At 39.6% G+C, this 17,896-nt stretch overlaps 3 protein-coding genes across 6 annotated transcripts; 2 read left to right on the plus strand and 1 right to left on the minus strand.

The window, feature by feature from the left end:
- Positions 1-1,051: 1,051 nt before the first annotated feature.
- On the minus strand, positions 1,052-7,731 carry akt1s1 (AKT1 substrate 1 (proline-rich)). Of its 4 annotated transcripts, none has more exons than XM_008329598.3 (7): positions 7,586-7,731; positions 6,918-7,047; positions 5,636-6,421; positions 5,277-5,544; positions 4,567-4,650; positions 3,473-3,648; positions 1,052-2,592 (listed from the first exon to the last, which is right to left on the minus strand). In XM_008329598.3, the coding sequence occupies exons 3-7, from the start codon at positions 6,038-6,040 to the stop codon at positions 2,455-2,457; spliced, it is 1,071 nt and encodes a 356-aa protein (XP_008327820.1). In that variant the 5' UTR covers positions 6,041-6,421; positions 6,918-7,047; positions 7,586-7,731; the 3' UTR covers positions 1,052-2,454. The 4 variants fall into 4 exon arrangements, with proteins under 4 accessions (XP_008327820.1, XP_008327822.1, XP_008327821.1 ...); XM_008329600.3 differs by having other exon boundaries at positions 6,904-7,047; XM_008329599.3 differs by having other exon boundaries at positions 6,918-7,039; positions 7,586-7,728.
- A 1,981-nt stretch (positions 7,732-9,712) lies between these two features.
- On the plus strand, positions 9,713-12,006 carry soul5 (heme-binding protein soul5). Its single transcript, XM_008329607.3, has 7 exons — positions 9,713-9,857; positions 10,012-10,071; positions 10,659-10,740; positions 10,827-10,947; positions 11,073-11,215; positions 11,295-11,458; positions 11,563-12,006. Coding segments are annotated over exons 1-7 (651 nt in total). The 5' UTR covers positions 9,713-9,855; the 3' UTR covers positions 11,642-12,006.
- Positions 12,007-13,155: 1,149 nt separating this feature from the next.
- On the plus strand, positions 13,156-17,677 carry nr5a5 (nuclear receptor subfamily 5, group A, member 5). Its single transcript, XM_008329608.3, has 7 exons — positions 13,156-13,445; positions 14,185-14,306; positions 14,607-14,748; positions 14,941-15,689; positions 16,042-16,161; positions 16,590-16,737; positions 16,820-17,677. Exons 1-7 carry the CDS (start codon positions 13,355-13,357, stop codon positions 17,065-17,067), a joined length of 1,620 nt encoding a protein of 539 aa, XP_008327830.1. The 5' UTR covers positions 13,156-13,354; the 3' UTR covers positions 17,068-17,677.
- The last annotated feature ends 219 nt before the right edge of the window (positions 17,678-17,896 follow it).

Below are 17,896 nucleotides of genomic sequence, written 5' to 3' on the forward strand. Positions count from 1 at the left end.
AACAAGTTTTACATAAAAAAGAATGTGAAGACATTCATTTTCTGTTCCCAAAAATAGTTAAGTGCAGAGTGCCAGAATAATAACCTAAGTGTTTATTTAAAAGTATGCAGTGAAAACAGGACCAGGACAAACGTGGTAAAATAACTGGTCTGGTTTGATGGTAGGTTAATTACAGGTCACTTTTGACCATTCTGTTTTTTGGAGAAAATTACAAAAACCTTCATTTGATTAAAAAGAGTAGATTTTCACAATTCATGATCTCTAGAAAATAGATACACTGCACTTCTTCACTTTCATAACCATGGAAGTCAAACATTACAAACTAGTTAACTTTATTATAGGTCAGGGATACCATTTATATTTACATATATATATTCTTTCAAAATTATTATTTTTTCATCCGTTGCAAGGAAACTGTCTTAAATTGGGGTCAGTTTAACTTCTGTAGCAATTCTCAACGAGTACACTGTACTCGTTAAAGTTAACCTGAACCCAATCTAGTAGTCGTTCGGTCGAGAGAGTACACGTCAAACAAAATACAACCGACAATTATTTTAAAAACCCCACCATTTAAACCAATCACATGTAACCACCGTGCCCAGCGTTGACTTGAACGCACACTGGAAGCCCAAACGGCAAACACTCGTGTCTTATGTGCCGGATCTGCAACCGGAAATAAGGACTGTACAACATCTTCCTATTTCTGTTATACAAATGTTCCAGTGTCAGCACGCCCCCTACAGTTGATCGCTGACATTCACATCCTTTTTATTTTTTATTTTAGTCTCTTAGAACTTTTTCCTTGATAGAAAGAGCGTGCTTTGACGACTGTAATAGAAAAGCTCATTGGCAAAAATCTACGAAGATAAATAATTTAAATACAAAATAACTTCAAACAGTTTTTTAGTTCATTGTTATTTCAGCTATATAATTATCTACATGTAGGGCCGGAGTGGGGCCCCTTTTCAGCCTGGGAATTTCGTGCCCAAACCCGGCCCACTTTGCTATGCAGGAGGAAAATTGAATAAATGAAACAGCAGCGAGCTGTTACAATGCCTTTGTATTGGGTATAGTTCAACAGAAAATACTTCACTTTCACAATGATTCATTTTAAATTAAAATCAGATAAATATTTAAGGTAAAAAGGCTGCACGCATATTTAGTAGGCTACTTTCAGCATCAAAATCCTTCTAAGCAAAGCACTGGTTTCTGCAAGTTAATTCATGACAATGTCATTGTCTGTCAAGCTCAAACCAGTGACGAGGTTCATGGCTGGTGAGGCACTGACTTCTATGGAGTCAGATTTACAATTGTAAGAACAGAAAAGAGCATCTTATGTCACTGTTCATCCAACAGCATGTACCTGGTAATGCTTCATATCCATCAGCTTTCCTATTTCAATGACACTTACACCAACACAAACATACACAGAAATATATATGTCATCTTGAAAACAGGTCTCCTAATTGTGCACATTTGGCTGCATCTTCTTTTAAATGCCTTTCATTACCGTAACCTCGCCTGTACTTCCTGGGGAGAGAATTAAAGATGGCATTGTAGGTTGGAAATAATTGATGTCTGAGGCCCCCTCCTCTGTTCAAAGACGGTATTTCCCATGTCAAACTGTAAAGACCATGAAAAAACTGAACAAGTGTCAGAAAAGCCCTTTTTTTAAGCGCTGACTGTGTTCAATAAATAGTATTGCGGAATTACACTGATGTCACAGTTTTGTTTCAACTACAGGAGCCTTCTAATGAACGAACTGTAGAGGACTGGCGCCCTCTAGAGGATTTTCAGAGCATTACATCCACACACAATAACTAAGGTTTCTTAGTTTTGCTCCTTTATTTGAAACGAATACTGAACAGATTTTTTTTTTTGCGAAATAGCAGATATGAACAGTTCCTGTCTCTTCACTCGGTTCACTTTTTCACACCCTCCACCACATGTCTTTGTCTCATTCATTCAATCACTTCAATAAGACGACTGGAGCAAAGGTATCAACACAGTCCACTGTGTTTGTTTACAATCATGTCCTCAGTCAGTCATTCATTAGCAAAAGTAATTGTACAAAAATGCATTTGTGGAGGTGGTGCTGGGTTCCCCTGCACACATTTTATAAGCCACAAGCTTCATGTTTAGTTAAGCACTACTCGAAGTCCAATCCTGCCATAGTGTTTCACAATGCACTTCACTAGTCTTGTGAAATGTGTAGTGACAGGGCAGCGATGGTGGTGGTGGGGCGGGGGTGTAGTGTTGTAAAAGTTAGTGTTCATAGCCATAACAACACCTTTTCTCTTTCTCTTCATTTGTCATTAACTCTGGTTAGTGAGAAATAAATAGAGGTACTAGGTCTGACACCATTTCACAGAATGTACACCACACCCGCCCTCAGGTAAAAAGAAAACAAAACAACCTTTTCACTCTCTGTTTCCTGTTCACTCCAGCTTCAGCTCAGTGCTTAAGGGAGAAGTCCCCGGTGTTGAGACGGGGTCGAGGCAGGGCTCCAAACATTTCTGTTCCGTCAGTGGCTCCAGGGGCAAGCAGGGCTTTCATACTGGCAGCAATGTGCTCTAGGTCAGCACAGCCCATCTGGAAGACAAGTACAGACTAGGTCAAGACTCAGACATTTAGTAGGAAAATTCAGATTCCTTGTTTATATGCACAAAAGAGTCTTTTATCACATGTTACTTGTAAAACATTTTTCTGAGCGTAACCTCACTGTGATTTCACACATTTTCCACGGTCACATGAACTGATGGAGCTGTTGTGGCCATTAGCTGGTGCTTGAGTAAGCTGAAAAGAGAATTGTTTCCAGGTCTAGGACCTTAGACAACATGAAATATGCTAGTGTCAACTTAAACAACAGAATGAGTTCTCTCATGACCCACATTATTAAAGAGCACCAATTCACAATCAAAAAGGACATAGCTACTGTATGCATTTTTATTCGTTTTTGAGAAAGGTTTGTTTTTGAAGACATTTTCAGGAAATTATTAGTTTATTATTAGTTACATCTTGCTGATTGACGTATTGAAAAAGTTTTGGCTTTTTTTTTTATTTTAATCATCAAAAAGGACAGTATTTACTTATTAGTAATATACTTATTAGTACATGATGTTGCTTTTGATCAATGGGTGACGTACTGTGTTTGTGCACAATAAATTAACTTTGTCTCTGCACTGCCTTATCTGTATTTCAATTGTAAAGTGACAACTGGACGGGACTTAGTGTGATTTATTCTGATCTGCTGAATGTTGAGCGGACTCCAGCGAAGGTGAGACGAGTCTGTCAGGATGACTGATACAGTTGACAACTTGTTGGTTGAGCCACTAAGCTTGCTTTGTGACAATGATGCAGAACAGCAGCTTTGTTCTTTTTGTAAAAAAGCATACAGTGCATTTGTGTATGAATATGCACATGCATGCATGTCAGCGTGTGTCTGTGTGTGTCTGTGTGTGCGGGTCCTCACCCGTTCTCCACTGTTGCTTTCTCCCTGAGCAGCTCGGTTTCCTCTGCAGCCCCACACAGGCACAGACACTGGTAGCGAGCGAGCCAGAGCCATAGGGTGACCATGACGGGACGAGTACGCAGCCTTTCCCACTGCCATGACACGAGACGGAGGAGGAGCCTCTTCACTCAAGGAGCCTGAGGATGTCACAAAAAAAGATTATTTCATGTAAATAAAGACAAAACCTATCATTAAGTTCAATGGATGTTCTACAATGCAACAAATGAGCCCTAATGCATAAAAGCCATAATGAATATAAGTCACTATTCTACGTGGTTTTCACATAATATACATTTTTATATCAAGACTGTGATTAATACCTATCAATCAACATTTTCATGGTTATCCTGATAAATCAACATTCCTTAAAATGACACAAAAACATTCCATGTATTTCTAGAACAGAAATAAAACATGTATACGTATTTTTGTAAACACCTTTTCAGAAAATTATTAGTATAGTATGTTAATTTTGATCAATGGTTGACGTACCAAAAAAATTCTTAAACTTTTACCATAAAATAGCACTAAAACACTATTAGCATAGTGCTGGGCCTTAATGTTGCCTAGAAGATAAGCTGACAACAGACATGCATGGACGTAATTTTTAAACCGTTTGCATTCGTTCACAACAATGTTCCAGGATAGCTAAAACGGTTCCAGGACATTTAACCTTTCGTTTCAATTTCCATATGCCTTCCATGACTGGAATATTGGTCAATCATTTTCCAGAACGCATGGAAACCGTGGTGTTGGAAGAGTTACATCATTCAAGCAAATCACAGTTTAATTACAGCCCATCTTCTATAGTTATGTAGTGATGGGCAGCAGGGTGGTAGGAAGTGATAAACTACAAACCAAGTGCTACTTTATTAGAACAAATATGGCTTGAATCTCTATTGATCTGTATAGATTCTTAATGACTGAGACAAACCTGACCAATGGTGGGGTTTGAGCTGCAGTTTTGTATATTATTATTATATCATATTTCTACATTAACCTAATACTTGACACAGCAGTAAAATGAAACAGATTCCCCTTCTCAGAATCCTTACCATCTGTGCTCTCCTCCTCCCCATCAGATTCAAAGAAGGGCTCACAGTCCCGAGACAAAGAGTCTTCATCCATGGAGAACACACCTGGAGAACACACAGGATAGAAGTTATTAGCATATATAAACTAAAAGACAGGGACAGTTGCAGTTTCAAAGTGTTATGTTATTGTCGAAGTTAAACCAGGTCCGTTTCACTAATGTGACACTTTAATTCACACTGGTATACACAGGTTTCAGTCTTATTATTGTCTGACAGTTAGATCAAGAGTGAAAACAACCAACCAGCAGCACATTCTTCTTCCACTGACGGCAGAAACAAGCAATAAAGTACAGCTTTTTACAGCACCCTCTGCTGGATCAGGCTGCTTTCTACTGGGACAATGTTAAATGAAGATTTAACCATGAAATTTTAGCTTTTACCCTCATGTTTGAACATACATTCCCACTCCTTAAAAGCAGTCACAACGTTGCCTCAAATGCAGTTAGAAAGCACTCCAATATTATAGTACGCAGATCAATTAAACAAACATGATGTTGTCACACTGTAGTAAAAATTTTAATTTACACTTCTGGTGAGCTAACTCCCAGTTGACAGGTGGATTAAAAGTTAACACATATAGAAGATATTCACAAATACTACTATTGTTTTCAGTATCATTTCACCTCCCTGTAAAAAAATAACAACAACAAAAAAAACATACTGGTCCTCACCAGCACTTTCTGTCCCAAAGGTCCTTCTTTCATCCATGTCCTCCTCTTCTTCCTCATCTTCACACTCTTCTTCCAAATCCACAATACCAGCCCTCTGTCTTCCTCTCTCTGCCTCCAGTACACTCTTCTCTCTCACTCGTTCTCCATTGCTGTTCTGGGCAGCTACCTGCCCATCTCCAGCTCCTGAGTTGTAGATGGACGGGTAGCTTTGGGAGTACAGTCGGCTATTGGGACTGATTCCACCCACACCGCAATCTGCTGTGAAGCTCTGAAATAATGCAATGGTTGCATTGTATTACAGACTAACATGTTGAAATAGTGCAACCTTTAAATACATTACACAAGTGGGAGTAACTTACCCCTTTGTGTCCAGGGTCAGAGGACAGGTCAACCACCAGTTTGGTTTCCCCTTCCCCCTCAGCTTGGCGGGTATGCTTCTGGGCCGTCAGCATGGTTGTTGAGTGTAGCACACCAATATCTTCCATGTAGCGGCGCGTTGACTCAGCCAAAAAGCCCTGACCCCAGACATTGTAGGAGTAGTCACACTCCCTAAGAAAGGCACTGCTGCTCTCTCGCTTACTCCTCGCATCTTCACCTCTACCTGCACTTCCAGCTGATGACTGGAACTTCCTATAAGCTGTTAGTATGGCCAAGTCACAACCTGACTTCTGGCAATATGTTTCTGCAGCAGAAAGTAGTGCCAGCCAGCTCTCTCTGTGGTTGTCTGGGATTTCAGTCTCCGATAAGTGGGTGATGGAGGCCATGATGGTGTTAAGTGCTTTTTTTTCAGTGGACCAACTCAATATGAGTAATGCTGATGCTGATAATGAAGTTTTGGTGTTTGAACAAGTCAGAACAACGCTAAATGCCGTTTTCTCAGGGCATTCAATTCCACATAAATGATCTTATGGTTGACCTTAAGCGACTGGTGGCTGTTCATCTGACTTTGCTAAAACACTTGAAGTCTTTTGTTAGTTTTGTTTCTTCTTGCTGGTGGATGATGATGTTTAACATGTAGAGAGGCACAAGGTGACTTACAGATATGGTATTAAAGTAAATGCAAATATATTTTTAAATATGAATGTATATGGAGTGGCAAGTCTGTGGACATGTGGGGAGAGTTGTTGCCAAGTTGCTGGTGATTCCTAAAAGAAGGAAAGATAGAGAAAACTCAGTGTGTTAGAACAACATACCACATCTATATTGTACAACACTGTATAGACTTTTTTAAATGAACAATTCACATGCAAATATTTATGCCGTTGGGTTCATTTTATTTTGCTTTTATTTATTTTCTAGCAATTATAAATGTAGATCCCTCTGTATCAAGTTTAGTAACCTGATATTTCCCCGGGCGCCCAAAAAGCTGCCCACTGTTCACTTTGGTGATGGGTTAAATGCAGAGGTTAAATTTCATTGTGTGCAGTGATGTGTGTCACAATCTCACAATGACAAGGAGTTCCCTTTCCTTTCCTTAAGCACATAACAGAAATGTGTGTTTCCTACAGTTTTCCTACAATTAAATTAAATTGTAAAAAATCTACATTTCAATGTGCCAATAGAATCGCAGTATATCACAATATACCATATCACTGTCTCTATATCTTGATACATGCATGATACATACGGGAAGGTATTCACCAGGTATGTGCAGAGAAACTGTTGGGTAGTTCAGCTTATCCAGGTGATTAGACGTTTAACAGAAACCTGTTTGTTCTGACTGTCGTGAAGGAAAGGTTTTCCTTTATGGTCCGATAATCAATCTGCAAGACTGTAACAATATTAACAAAAACAAGACGGGTGGGACCTACTGGTAGATTTCAGTGCATACCAGTGTTGTTTTGTTTTTTGGAGTGTGGTGCACGTATCGATGTGAACATTCGTTTTAGAATAACGCGAAGCAAACCGCAGGGTGCAGTTTTATTATTGAAATGGAAGAAATGAAAGATTAATTATCCGAAAACTCCTGTGCCTTTAGGTGTCGTACCCTCCCCCCCCCCTCAGTCCCCCCTTGTGCTGTATGAAATCCACCGATGCTAACTACTGTAGCTACTGTAGCATGATTATGAACACACTCATTTCTGATCACCTTCACTGAAACGGGATACAAGCTCTACTCAAAATGTATGCACAATACTTGGAGCACTGCTGTTTTTGTTGTTGTTGATGATGGTGACTATCTCGTTTATTTAGTGTTGTTAGCAGCCGATTCATGATGGACCCACATTTCACCTCCATTTTAGAGGCTTTTAGCAGCAGCACTGACTTGTCAGTTTAATTGACTAAATCACGGAAAGATGAACACCCACCTGTTTTGGTTCTTTCTTCCACGTAATCGGGTTTAAAACATTCTGATAGTTTCTGTTCATTTATAATAAAACGTATTCTCTGTACTCATACGGCTCCTCTCCCCTAGCTAGACTTCGCACAAGCAGCAAGCTGGTGAAACATATTAATGACGTTTCCGGAGACACTTTTCAAAATAAAATATTTTTAAACCTCTGAGAAAATACACAGACAGACAGATAGATAGATAGATAGATAGATAGATAGATAGATAGATAGATAGATAGACAAACAGATAGATAGATAGCTTCCTTGACTCTTACATATTTTTAGTTTTTTGTTGCTGTTGCTCGGATAATTCAAATATGCTTCTTTTGATATAAATAAAAGTAAGATGCTGCATTATGTAATGTGAGTGTACAATAATAACAAGAGAAAAACAATAAAAATCTGGATGTTACACAAAGGCGCCACAGCGAGCCGACGTTTTTCCATTATTTTAGTTTGAAAGGTGAAATTCCGGGTTTGTTTTATTAAGACCACTTGACGTGATTTTGACGTCCCTGTTTACTGCGTTTGAGTCAAAACGCACGTTGTACACGTGATAGAGCTCTCTGGGCCGGCTTGTTCTTGACCAGTTTTGCGCACGTGTACAGGCCAGTCAGTGTAACGGCGCAGCCAATTTCTGGCCTGTTGTCATGAGATTTGCGCATGCAACAGAAATTGATCCAGTCATCTTTGTCCAATCTGATTCCTCAAAGGCGATTCATCTGTATATTTGACTTGGACAGGAATTTTATTATAGTTCATAATAAATCCAAAATATTTATATTTTAAAACAAGAGAACATTCTCCAAAATGTGTGCTGTGCATCCTGCACATAATTTTACACTATACACTTTATAGCCATACAAATATAAGACAATTTAAACTAAGGACATGCCTCAAGTCATTAGAGTAGCATAACAACTGAAAATTTCCCACACAAGAAGTCACGTTAACCTGGTTTTTTGAAAAGTAACCTAATGAACAAACTTCATGTACATCTTCTTGGATTCATCTTGCAGGACTTGTCGTCACTCTGCTGGTGCTGACATCTGAGGCCACGTGAGTTCTTACTGTTTGGAGCAAATTTTTATATTTGACCAAAACTAAAAGATTTGAGTGAAACCGTTTTGTTCACATCATAGTGAACCTTTCGTGTACTCCTCCATAGAATGCTCCCATTAGCAAAGCGATATGCTGTCAGCTGGAATACCAAACCGTACCTTTAAGTTGATGAAAACTATAAAGAGACAACCTCATCCCAACAAACAATATCAATATTACATTCTTTTTATATTGTAGTCACCAAAAACACAACAGAGCTATACCAAAGAATGTAAAACAATAAAGTAGAGGCACAATAAACAGCACAATGTTCTTGAGCTGTATAACAAAAAACTACATTAACTGCCACTGTGCAGTAGAAAAATAATGTTGTCATTTTTGGGGGGTTTATTATTATTATTTTTTTCCTCTGTGGATGAAAAAAAATAAAAAATTCACTGCTACACTTGCAACAAAGGGACAAGGTCAAAGCCACATGCATGTCAACCCAGGTTCCCCTAGTCCAGGGGCTGTGCACAAATATACATTTCTTTTACTAAAGAAAAAGAGAAGACAATACTTTCTTTCTTTTGCTTTGTATATTTGATTGGGAAAGTAGGATTACCTTTGTAACTAGAGGCACGGCATATCTTAAATCTCTTGGGATAGTTGAATAGAAGTTCAAAGGTGTTCATTCAGACCATTGTTGTCTTTGTGTAGTACTGTGTGAGTCTGACCGTAATGTCACAGAGGTCATTTTGTACAATAAGAGATAAAAAGAAATCCTCGGGAACCATTCATTCACTAACAGTTAAATAAGGGTCCCCAGTGTAACATTATACTTACACGCAGAGAAGATTTTTGTTACACACAATATTCAGTTTTACTGTTTAGTAATGTTATTATTATTAATATTACTACTAATAAAAATAATGGTATTATTACCACAATCATTATTATTATTAATATTATTTATTTTTTTAACTGAAATGTTGTTTTAAACGCATGTTCAAGAATAAATAATGCTATTTTGTCCTTGTTATTTCATGTACACTTTGGTCACACAACAACACATTGCATAAAGGCTTTCTGTCCTGTTTCTTTTGTGTTTTTGTCCCAGAGAAGGGATCCAATTTCCTTTTGTAACTCGTATAAATATGGCAACCCCACAGCTTCAAAAACCCAAAACACCGAACTCACTAAAATGTAAGTACTTTTTTCTGTTTTGTTGTTGTTATCATCGGTAAAATGCTTCATGTAAAAATATCTATTTTTATTGTTATCCTGATTTCACTATGAAGCCTAGATCTGTTTATTGAGGAATAGTCAGTTTTAAATGAAAACCCCATATGTGTCCCAGGATCTCCGTTTCAGCGGTCATGGTTTTGATGCTGGCACTAACAGCTGAGGCCACAGTTGGGTAAGACATCAGAGTTTATGTTCTGATTTGGATACTGACAAATCATATAGGAGAGAAAACATTTCCACATATTATTTTTAACCCGCTTTCAGCAACTGTGCTCTTTCTAACAATGTTTCATCTTTTTACTGTTTCAATACGTATTTCATTTGATTTGTTTTTTTGTTTCCAGAGACTAAATAGGAGAAAATAGGCAAATACAAAGAACAACCTCGGCAAACAATATCAATATTACATTCTGGTTTTATTATACTCACCAAAAACATAACAGAGCTATACCCAAGAATATATATAAAAATAAGAATATAAAAGTGGCATTCAGTTTTCCACATGCATACTCTTGTATCCTATGCATACCTTTGTTCTCCTCAATAAACACTGACTCCAGAGTCTTTGAGCACGACACGGAGCAACCTCTACCTACAGTAAAATAAAGAAAACTGCACCACTAACTACATTGTTCATTGTTAAAAAAGCCACTGGATTTAGTTTTAAAATTTTAAATCTGGGTCTAAATGCACATACCTTTTTGGTATTTTTGAATTCTGCCATCAAATACTAAATGTTTTTTTTTCTTTTTTTTTCAGAGACTCCTCTCAGTTAGATTTCTGCTCAGAGACGAACGAGTGCTTCCTGTTTGATCTGATCTGCAAGACGGATGACTATGAGGTCAGAGCAACTGTTTTTGTTTTTTTGGATTTTCATTTTCAAATATTTGACATCCTAAATCCCTTATGTTTGTTGGTGTCCTTCAGGTCCGCCACTACAAATCTGTGAAATGGGTATCAACCAATGAGACATCCTTCCTAATGGAATTTGCAGCAATGAAAACCTTCAGACGACTGTACAACTACATCCAGGGTGCAAATGAAAAGGGTTTGTGCATTTGACTGTGTGTGTGTGTGTATGTGTGTGGAATTTGTATACCTTAATCACACACAAGTAAATTAATACAATGCATGTCTATTGTCTGACCATTGTATTGTCTTTATTTAAATAAGGAAAGAAAATTGAAATGACAGCTCCTGTTGTTATGAGAATCCCTGATAAGGGTTTCCTTCAAACTGGCGAGTACAGAATGAGTTTTTTGCTACCCGCTGAATATCAGGCAGATCCACCCAAACCTATTGATAATGAAGATAAGGTAAGGTTCTGTAAAACAAGGAACAGGAAAGTGATTATGTGATCTTTACCACAAACCGACGATGAAAGTTGACTTGCAGGTGTACATCTACGAAACAAAAGATATGAACGTGTACGTGAGGAGCTATGGTGGATGGCTGACAACCATCTCAGATGGCAGTGCTGCAAAGAGTCTCTCCTCTGCCCTGGACTCAGCTGGTGCAAAATACAAAAAAGGTGGTCACGATGCTGCTGGTTACAACAGGTAAAACTATCAGACCGAGAGGATAACTGGAAATGGCTACAACTGACTTAATGAAGTGCATGTCTGTGTGTGTGTGTGTGTGTGTGTGTGTGTGTTTCCTACAGTCCAATGACACTCTTCCAAAGACACAATGAGGTGTGGTTTGAAGCTGATGGAGAGCTACCTTGTACTGGACTTGACTGAACTCAGACGTTGACAACTGCTGTCACTGCTGACACACGTGAAGTTTCCGGCGAAAATCATTTCACAATGACTGCATCGCCTATTTCTTTACTACGTCCGTTTAGGATATTGTCTTGTCCGGAACTGAATAAAAAGATTCCAACTTCCATTGCAGCACACAGTGTCCATTTTATTTGCATGAAATTGTGTTTTACAATGAACTCTGGATGACCTCTGTTAAGACAACAGCTGAGCTGGACTCATCTGGAACGTTTATCATTGTTCAACGTTTTCTTTTGATTTATCTGCTGTCTGTGGAGGACGAAGGCAAAACCTCAGAAAAAATAAATACTGCATAACCGGACCCGATTCCCAGAATGTGTTCAAACTCCATTGTTTTATGATGAGGAAATGTTTAAAATCACTATCCAACCACCAGAAAACACTTTATCTTAGCTCTTTCCTACGGCAGCTAACTATACAAAAACGTCCCAGGACCAAATTTTGTGACAAAAGTCCAAGCCAAACCCATCCATCAACAAATCTGCCATAAAATGCCGGCCCAGAAATGACATACTCTAATAACATACTAAAATCATTCACAAAAATAATCACTGCAATAGCGCTTCCTTCTTACTGAATTAACTTAACACTAAGGTTACATACAAATATTGATTTAAAAAAGAGTAAGGTGGGGGCGGTGTCATATTGAGCTTCTTTTTAAAAGAGGAAAGGTGATATAATTAAGCAGTGTCACAATCAATGCCTGCAAGACCGTATGGTGTCAAAAGAATACGCCCTTTAACTGCTCGTCCTTTCCTTCTGATATCACTCTCCACTTCAAAGCACCGAGATAATATTCTGCAGTTCATGTCGTACGGAATAAAATCAATGACGCGTAACATTCCATACCTACAAATAAACAACTAGAGCTTAAGATACCCAACAGAACTGATTTGCAGTGGAGTTGATTACATGTCTTTACTGGAAAATACTGGAAAATATCACTTGTTTTTATGAATTAATGACATGAATAGCACACAACGGCAATTTAACACTGCCGGGAATTTCACAGGTTTCCTCAATCATGTCTGATCTTATGTGAGAATTTTGGATGTGTTTAGAGCAGAGGTGTTCACGTTTTTTTGGCTGAGAGTTACTATTTAAATGACCAGGTTAAAGTGCTCTTTGTGAAATATATATTTACTAATTTAAACCAAATACACTTTATTTCTATTATATGTTGGGAAACTGAATAAACGTGTGTAGCTGTATGGCACAATATGATTTCATTCTTATAATACTGTGTGTGGTGACTGCTACACACCATAGGACTACAGTATATTTATATTTTAATCTCAATACCCATGATCTACCAGCACTCCCTATGCCATTTACTTTTTTTATTGGCAGCTTTGTGTTACAGTAAACCAGGGATTGCACTACTGAAAGAGTCCAGCAGGTGGCTTTCTGACAGTGTCTGTTCAAAAATGTGAGATGGTTTGCTGACTGAGTGACAAACTGTATAGGAGTGTCAGTCAGGAAATGTTTTTACGACACCATGGATCGAAGTCCACCTGCGGGCCTCAAACAACCATCAGTCCAGCGGGGCTGTGGGGCCGGCCTGTTCGCCTGTCTGACTGCTGAGGCTGTCTGTCTGGTATCCAGGTCGCTGTGAAAATGAAGCTCAGGTTGGACTCACAGTGGCGTAAAAGCTGAGACCCGTCTGCTGTAATGGACCTAGATGCTTATCACCCACACATGCCCTGGCCTCTGGTCCACCACCCTGACCACTGTCCAGATAATCTGGAGGGATCATCAACATGTGAGTGTAATGTTTGAATTTGAATGGTGCCATTTCTGATAAGCATCACAAGCTGCTCTTTGAACGTCTACAGGTCGTTCTGATTTACCAGTGTTTGGCAAAGTGGGCTTTTTGGCTGTTGCTAGCACCTTCTGAAAATGTGTACAAAAAAGTAGTTGTGTCACATATTTCCATGTAAAAGACTAGGATCAGTCGTGACCAGTGGAATCTCATAATTACATAAGGGTCATATCAGAGATCGCAGTCAAAGGAAATCAAACAAGGTGATAAGATACAGTTCTCTACAATGGGATGGTCCTGTGCTGCTCTTTACTCTCTTGACATCAGCAGGTACTATCTGCAGATGACACAATTACATGTCAGCAGTGCAGCCAGTCTTTTTAAACACCACCTGTGTCAATTGACCTTAAATGTATAGACTGTGTTCAAGGGCAGGTCACACAGATCGTAGCTAACTGAATACAAGTGTGAAATTAATGGAAATAAAGTTTTGTCTCTGCATATCTACATGCTAAATACCAGTGTGAGCAGTGGTTCCACAGGAGCTGCTTCTTTGACTCGTCTAAGAACTGAAACTGCACTCCTTTAAAATGTTCTTGCCGTTTCAGGAAAAGAAAGATAACCTGCTGAATTGTTTCCATGTTCTCTCACTAACAGCTGTAGCCAAACTTGACCAAAAGGTTTATGTCTCTTTTGATTGACTCAAATACAACAGCTACTCTCCAATGTTGTCCTGCAGCTCAGGAGGTCAAGGCTGAGACAAATGGCAGACCAGAGGTAGAGTCGGAGGATGCTTGTCCCATCTGTGGAGACAAAGTGTCAGGATACCACTATGGACTGCTCACTTGTGAAAGTTGTAAGGTAATTTTTGTTTTCACTGTTTGTTTGTTTTTTTTTTGAATGTTAAGTAACAGCAGCAGCTAACATATCATTTCACCACAAATTATTTTGCTGATAAAAGGTCGCTCAAAAAAGAAAAAGACCAAGTTATGGCTTTTATTTTAAGCAGTTCCTCGCACTGTTTAGTGACATGTGATGAGCCTCATCATGTCACTTAAACTTTTAGTGAAAAGTACAAGTAAATCAGCTAACTACTGATTTTTTAAGCAATGTGTGATCTTTCCAAAGCCAAAGCCACGACTTTCTTTCCTCTGGCTGCAGGGATTCTTCAAACGCTCAGTGCAGAATAACAAGCACTACACGTGTTCAGAACAGCAGCGCTGCCCCATGAATCTGTCCCAGAGGAAACGCTGTCCTTTCTGCCGCTTCCAGAAGTGTTTGGCAGTGGGAATGAAAAGAGAAGGTTCTGTTTTCAGTTTTGTACACATACATCTTATCATAGTGTTGATAAATAAGTACTGTTGTGACCTGGATCACACCGACAGTAATGGCTCTGTATCTTGGAGCTGCCATACTACAAACAGTATCCACGTCATAAACGTCATTATCTTTGAAAACAAATTCTAAAAACACGTGATTAATGTGTTGTCGACAGCTGTAAGAGCGGATCGTATGAGAGGTGGCAGAAATAAATTTGGCCCTCTGTACCGACGGGACAGGCAGATGAAACAGCAAAGGGCTCACCTTCAGACAAGCAGTGCCCCCTACAGGATTAAGCAGGAAACCACCCACGCACAACGCCCCACCACAAGAGATGACCTCCCTGTGGCCAACCACACCAGCACACCATCGTCTTCAGACGCTTTTCATCAGACCTACATGTATTCGCCCGGCACGGTGCAGTCAGGAGTGTCTGTGCCTCTGGACTGCACGGTGAACACTGACAGAATTCTCACTCTTCCGTCCTTGCCTTGTCCTGCCAGACACTACAGCACGCTCCCTGTTTTCTCCCAGGAGAAGGGAGACAGGGCGTTCACCCGCAGCACAGCTCCTGCTGACCCTGTCGTTCACCCCAACAGTGCATTCACACCAAGAGGCACACCGGTGTCCGCAACATGTTCCGCGCTAAGATCCGGCCCATCACTCTCCCGAGCTCTCACTCAAACCTCACACACTCCTCCGCCCGCCTATCCCACCACCGACTTCTTAAACCTTCTAATGGAATGTGAGCAGGACGAGAGCCAGATGTGTGCCAAAGTCCTGGCCAGCCTGCAGAGAGAACAGGCCAACCGAGGGAAACATGATTGTCTCAATACATTCAGTATCATTTGTAAAATGGCTGACCAGACTCTGTTTGGACTGGTTGAGTGGGCCAGGAACACCACGCTCTTCAAGGAGTTGAAGGTGATTCAATTATGGCATGTTGCAGGCTTGATGTGTGTGTGTGTGTGTGTGTGGAAACTATGCTTTAGGTGAAAAATGATCTTTATGGAGACACTTTGTCTGTCCCGACTAAGTAAGGATAATTTAAGATGGAGTTGGAGTTGGATAACTAACTATAACTTAGAGTTATCGATACATTGGGAAATTAAGATCATGTATAGATCTGTCAGATGTATTTTATATATAAATGTTAGATAAAATAAATGTCATGTATATACATTTTTCAACAGTCAAATTGCCTGTGTGATTTTCTTTGAGGGCTTCCAGCAGTAAGGCAACATTACACACTGTATTTCTATGCCTATCATTGTAGGTGGAGGACCAGATGGTGCTACTGCAGAGCTGTTGGAGCGAGCTGCTAGTTCTGGACCACCTGTGCAGACAGGTGGACTACGGCAAAGAGGGATGCATATATTTGGTCACGGGACAACAGGTTAGTTTGATACCAGTTATTTAAACATAAAGGTTTGGTAGACATAAATAAATGAATACTTTAAATGCCTGGAACACGCAGCAAAGAATGTAACACAGGTGAAATTGTTGTCGTAACATGTTTATGTGCAAGTATTCAGTACAGAAAAAAAGCTAAATATTGGTTGAGCCTATGTAGGCAACTATGGGTAGTGACTGACCACAACTGAGTCTTTCATTAAAAAAATCTGTCTGTTTTTGAGAGAAAGTGAGTAAAGTGGTGATGTGAACCCACTGCACCTCTGTGGTAGCTGATATATATATATATATATATATATATATATATATATATAATCATAAATATCTAAGAGTTGAGTCATGTTTCCCTCATTGACACTACAGTTCAGTAGATTCTGATGATAACTGAAAGGGAGTCTGTGTTTGTTACAGATTGAAGTGTCGACCATTATCTCCCAGGCAGGGGTGACACTCAGTGGCCTGGTGTCAAGGACACAAGACCTGGTGTCCAAACTGAAGACACTCCAGTTGGACAGACACGAATTTGTTTGTCTTAAATATCTGGTCCTGTTCAACCCAGGTGAGTTGTTGTTTTTCAAAGTCCAGACAATGTGTGAGTGTTCGGATGCGTTCATAATCCATATCCGTGCCTGTCTGTGCAGATGTGAAGGACTTGCAGGGTCGCAGTCAGGTGGAGCAGATCCAAGAGAGGGTGAATCGAGCCTTGATGGAGCACACTCACTACATCCACCCTGGACACTCAGACAAGTTTGGTCAGCTGCTGCTGAGGCTTCCTGAGGTACGCAGCATCAGCCTGCAGGTTGAGGAGTATTTGTACCAGCGCCATCTTCTTGGGGATTTGCCCTGCAACTCTTTGCTGGCTGAAATGCTCCACACCAAGCACAACTGAGAAGACGACGTGGTGATAATGATGTTTTTCTGTTTCATCATAGACATTAACATGTGTGATGTCCTCACTTCACTTCAGTCACAGAAGCCTGTGTCGTTCCAGCTTAGAGTCTGCTCCAGACATTTTGATGCCTATAGTGTGATTTGGCGCCCTCCATGGTCCCCTATTGTAACTACTTATTAGGGGCATCACAGCACCCCCTCCTACAGCAAACACCGGCCCAGGACACTGCCTACACTTGGTCTGTGTTAAAAACCGACTCTCTTTGCATCAACAGGCAGTGTATTTTTATACCGTATTCCACCTATGAAATAAGCACAGACGTCAGCTAAGAAGCACAGAATACAGAGTTGAGATTTTTTTTCTCAGCTCGATCTTCAGCCTATTCACAGCCACAATTATGAAACCACACACAGACATACACAAACGTTCGGTTTTGCAGGATCATTTTTGTGAATCTTGAAACCACAAAGCTTACGCTAGTTCGGTAACCACTGCAGCAGTTCTCTATCAGCAGTATTAACACAGCCGTAACACATGATGTCTTGGAGGACTTAAGATCAAAGCACAATAAACAGAAAATAATAAACAATAGTCGTATATAAAAAAGTGTACGTTGTCTTTGTCCTTTTGTTTGGTAATAAAAGTATGAATAAGGTGTTTAGTTCTTGTACACACATTATTATTTTTCAACTACGTTTTGGCCGATGTTTATTTATCTTTTAGTTGTTTTAGCAAAATATCTAGTCTAGCTTTTAGTTTAAGAATAATAATTTTCTCTAACTATGTTTTAGCTGGGCTAATGACATTTCAAACACTAATTTACTAA

This window comes from Cynoglossus semilaevis, chromosome 17 (genome assembly GCF_000523025.1).
Source record: "Cynoglossus semilaevis isolate Cse_v1.0 chromosome 17, Cse_v1.0, whole genome shotgun sequence".
NCBI lineage: Eukaryota > Metazoa > Chordata > Actinopteri > Pleuronectiformes > Cynoglossidae > Cynoglossus > Cynoglossus semilaevis.

What these genes read in the sequence shown, in the direction of transcription:
- akt1s1 (XM_008329596.3), bottom strand. Translation starts at nt 6,040, where the DNA reads ATGGCCTCCATCACCCACTTATCGGAGACTGAAATCCCAGACAACCAC. An exon ending in CTGACCCTGGACACAAAGGG is followed by an intron (nt 5,545 to 5,635) that starts GTAAGTTACTCC and finishes GCATTATTTCAG; the next exon opens with AGCTTCACAGCAGATTGCGG. An exon ending in AAAGCAACAGTGGAGAACGG is followed by an intron (nt 2,593 to 3,472) that starts GTGAGGACCCGC and finishes CTTGTCTTCCAG; the next exon opens with ATGGGCTGTGCTGACCTAGA.
- soul5 (XM_008329607.3), top strand. An exon ending in ACAGCTGAGGCCACAGTTGG is followed by an intron (nt 10,072 to 10,658) that starts GTAAGACATCAG and finishes TTTTTTTTTCAG; the next exon opens with AGACTCCTCTCAGTTAGATT. An exon ending in GATGCTGCTGGTTACAACAG is followed by an intron (nt 11,459 to 11,562) that starts GTAAAACTATCA and finishes TGTTTCCTACAG; the next exon opens with TCCAATGACACTCTTCCAAA.
- nr5a5 (XM_008329608.3), top strand. Translation starts at nt 13,355, where the DNA reads ATGGACCTAGATGCTTATCACCCACACATGCCCTGGCCTCTGGTCCAC. An exon ending in AGTGGGAATGAAAAGAGAAG is followed by an intron (nt 14,749 to 14,940) that starts GTTCTGTTTTCA and finishes TGTTGTCGACAG; the next exon opens with CTGTAAGAGCGGATCGTATG. An exon ending in TCTGGTCCTGTTCAACCCAG is followed by an intron (nt 16,738 to 16,819) that starts GTGAGTTGTTGT and finishes CTGTCTGTGCAG; the next exon opens with ATGTGAAGGACTTGCAGGGT.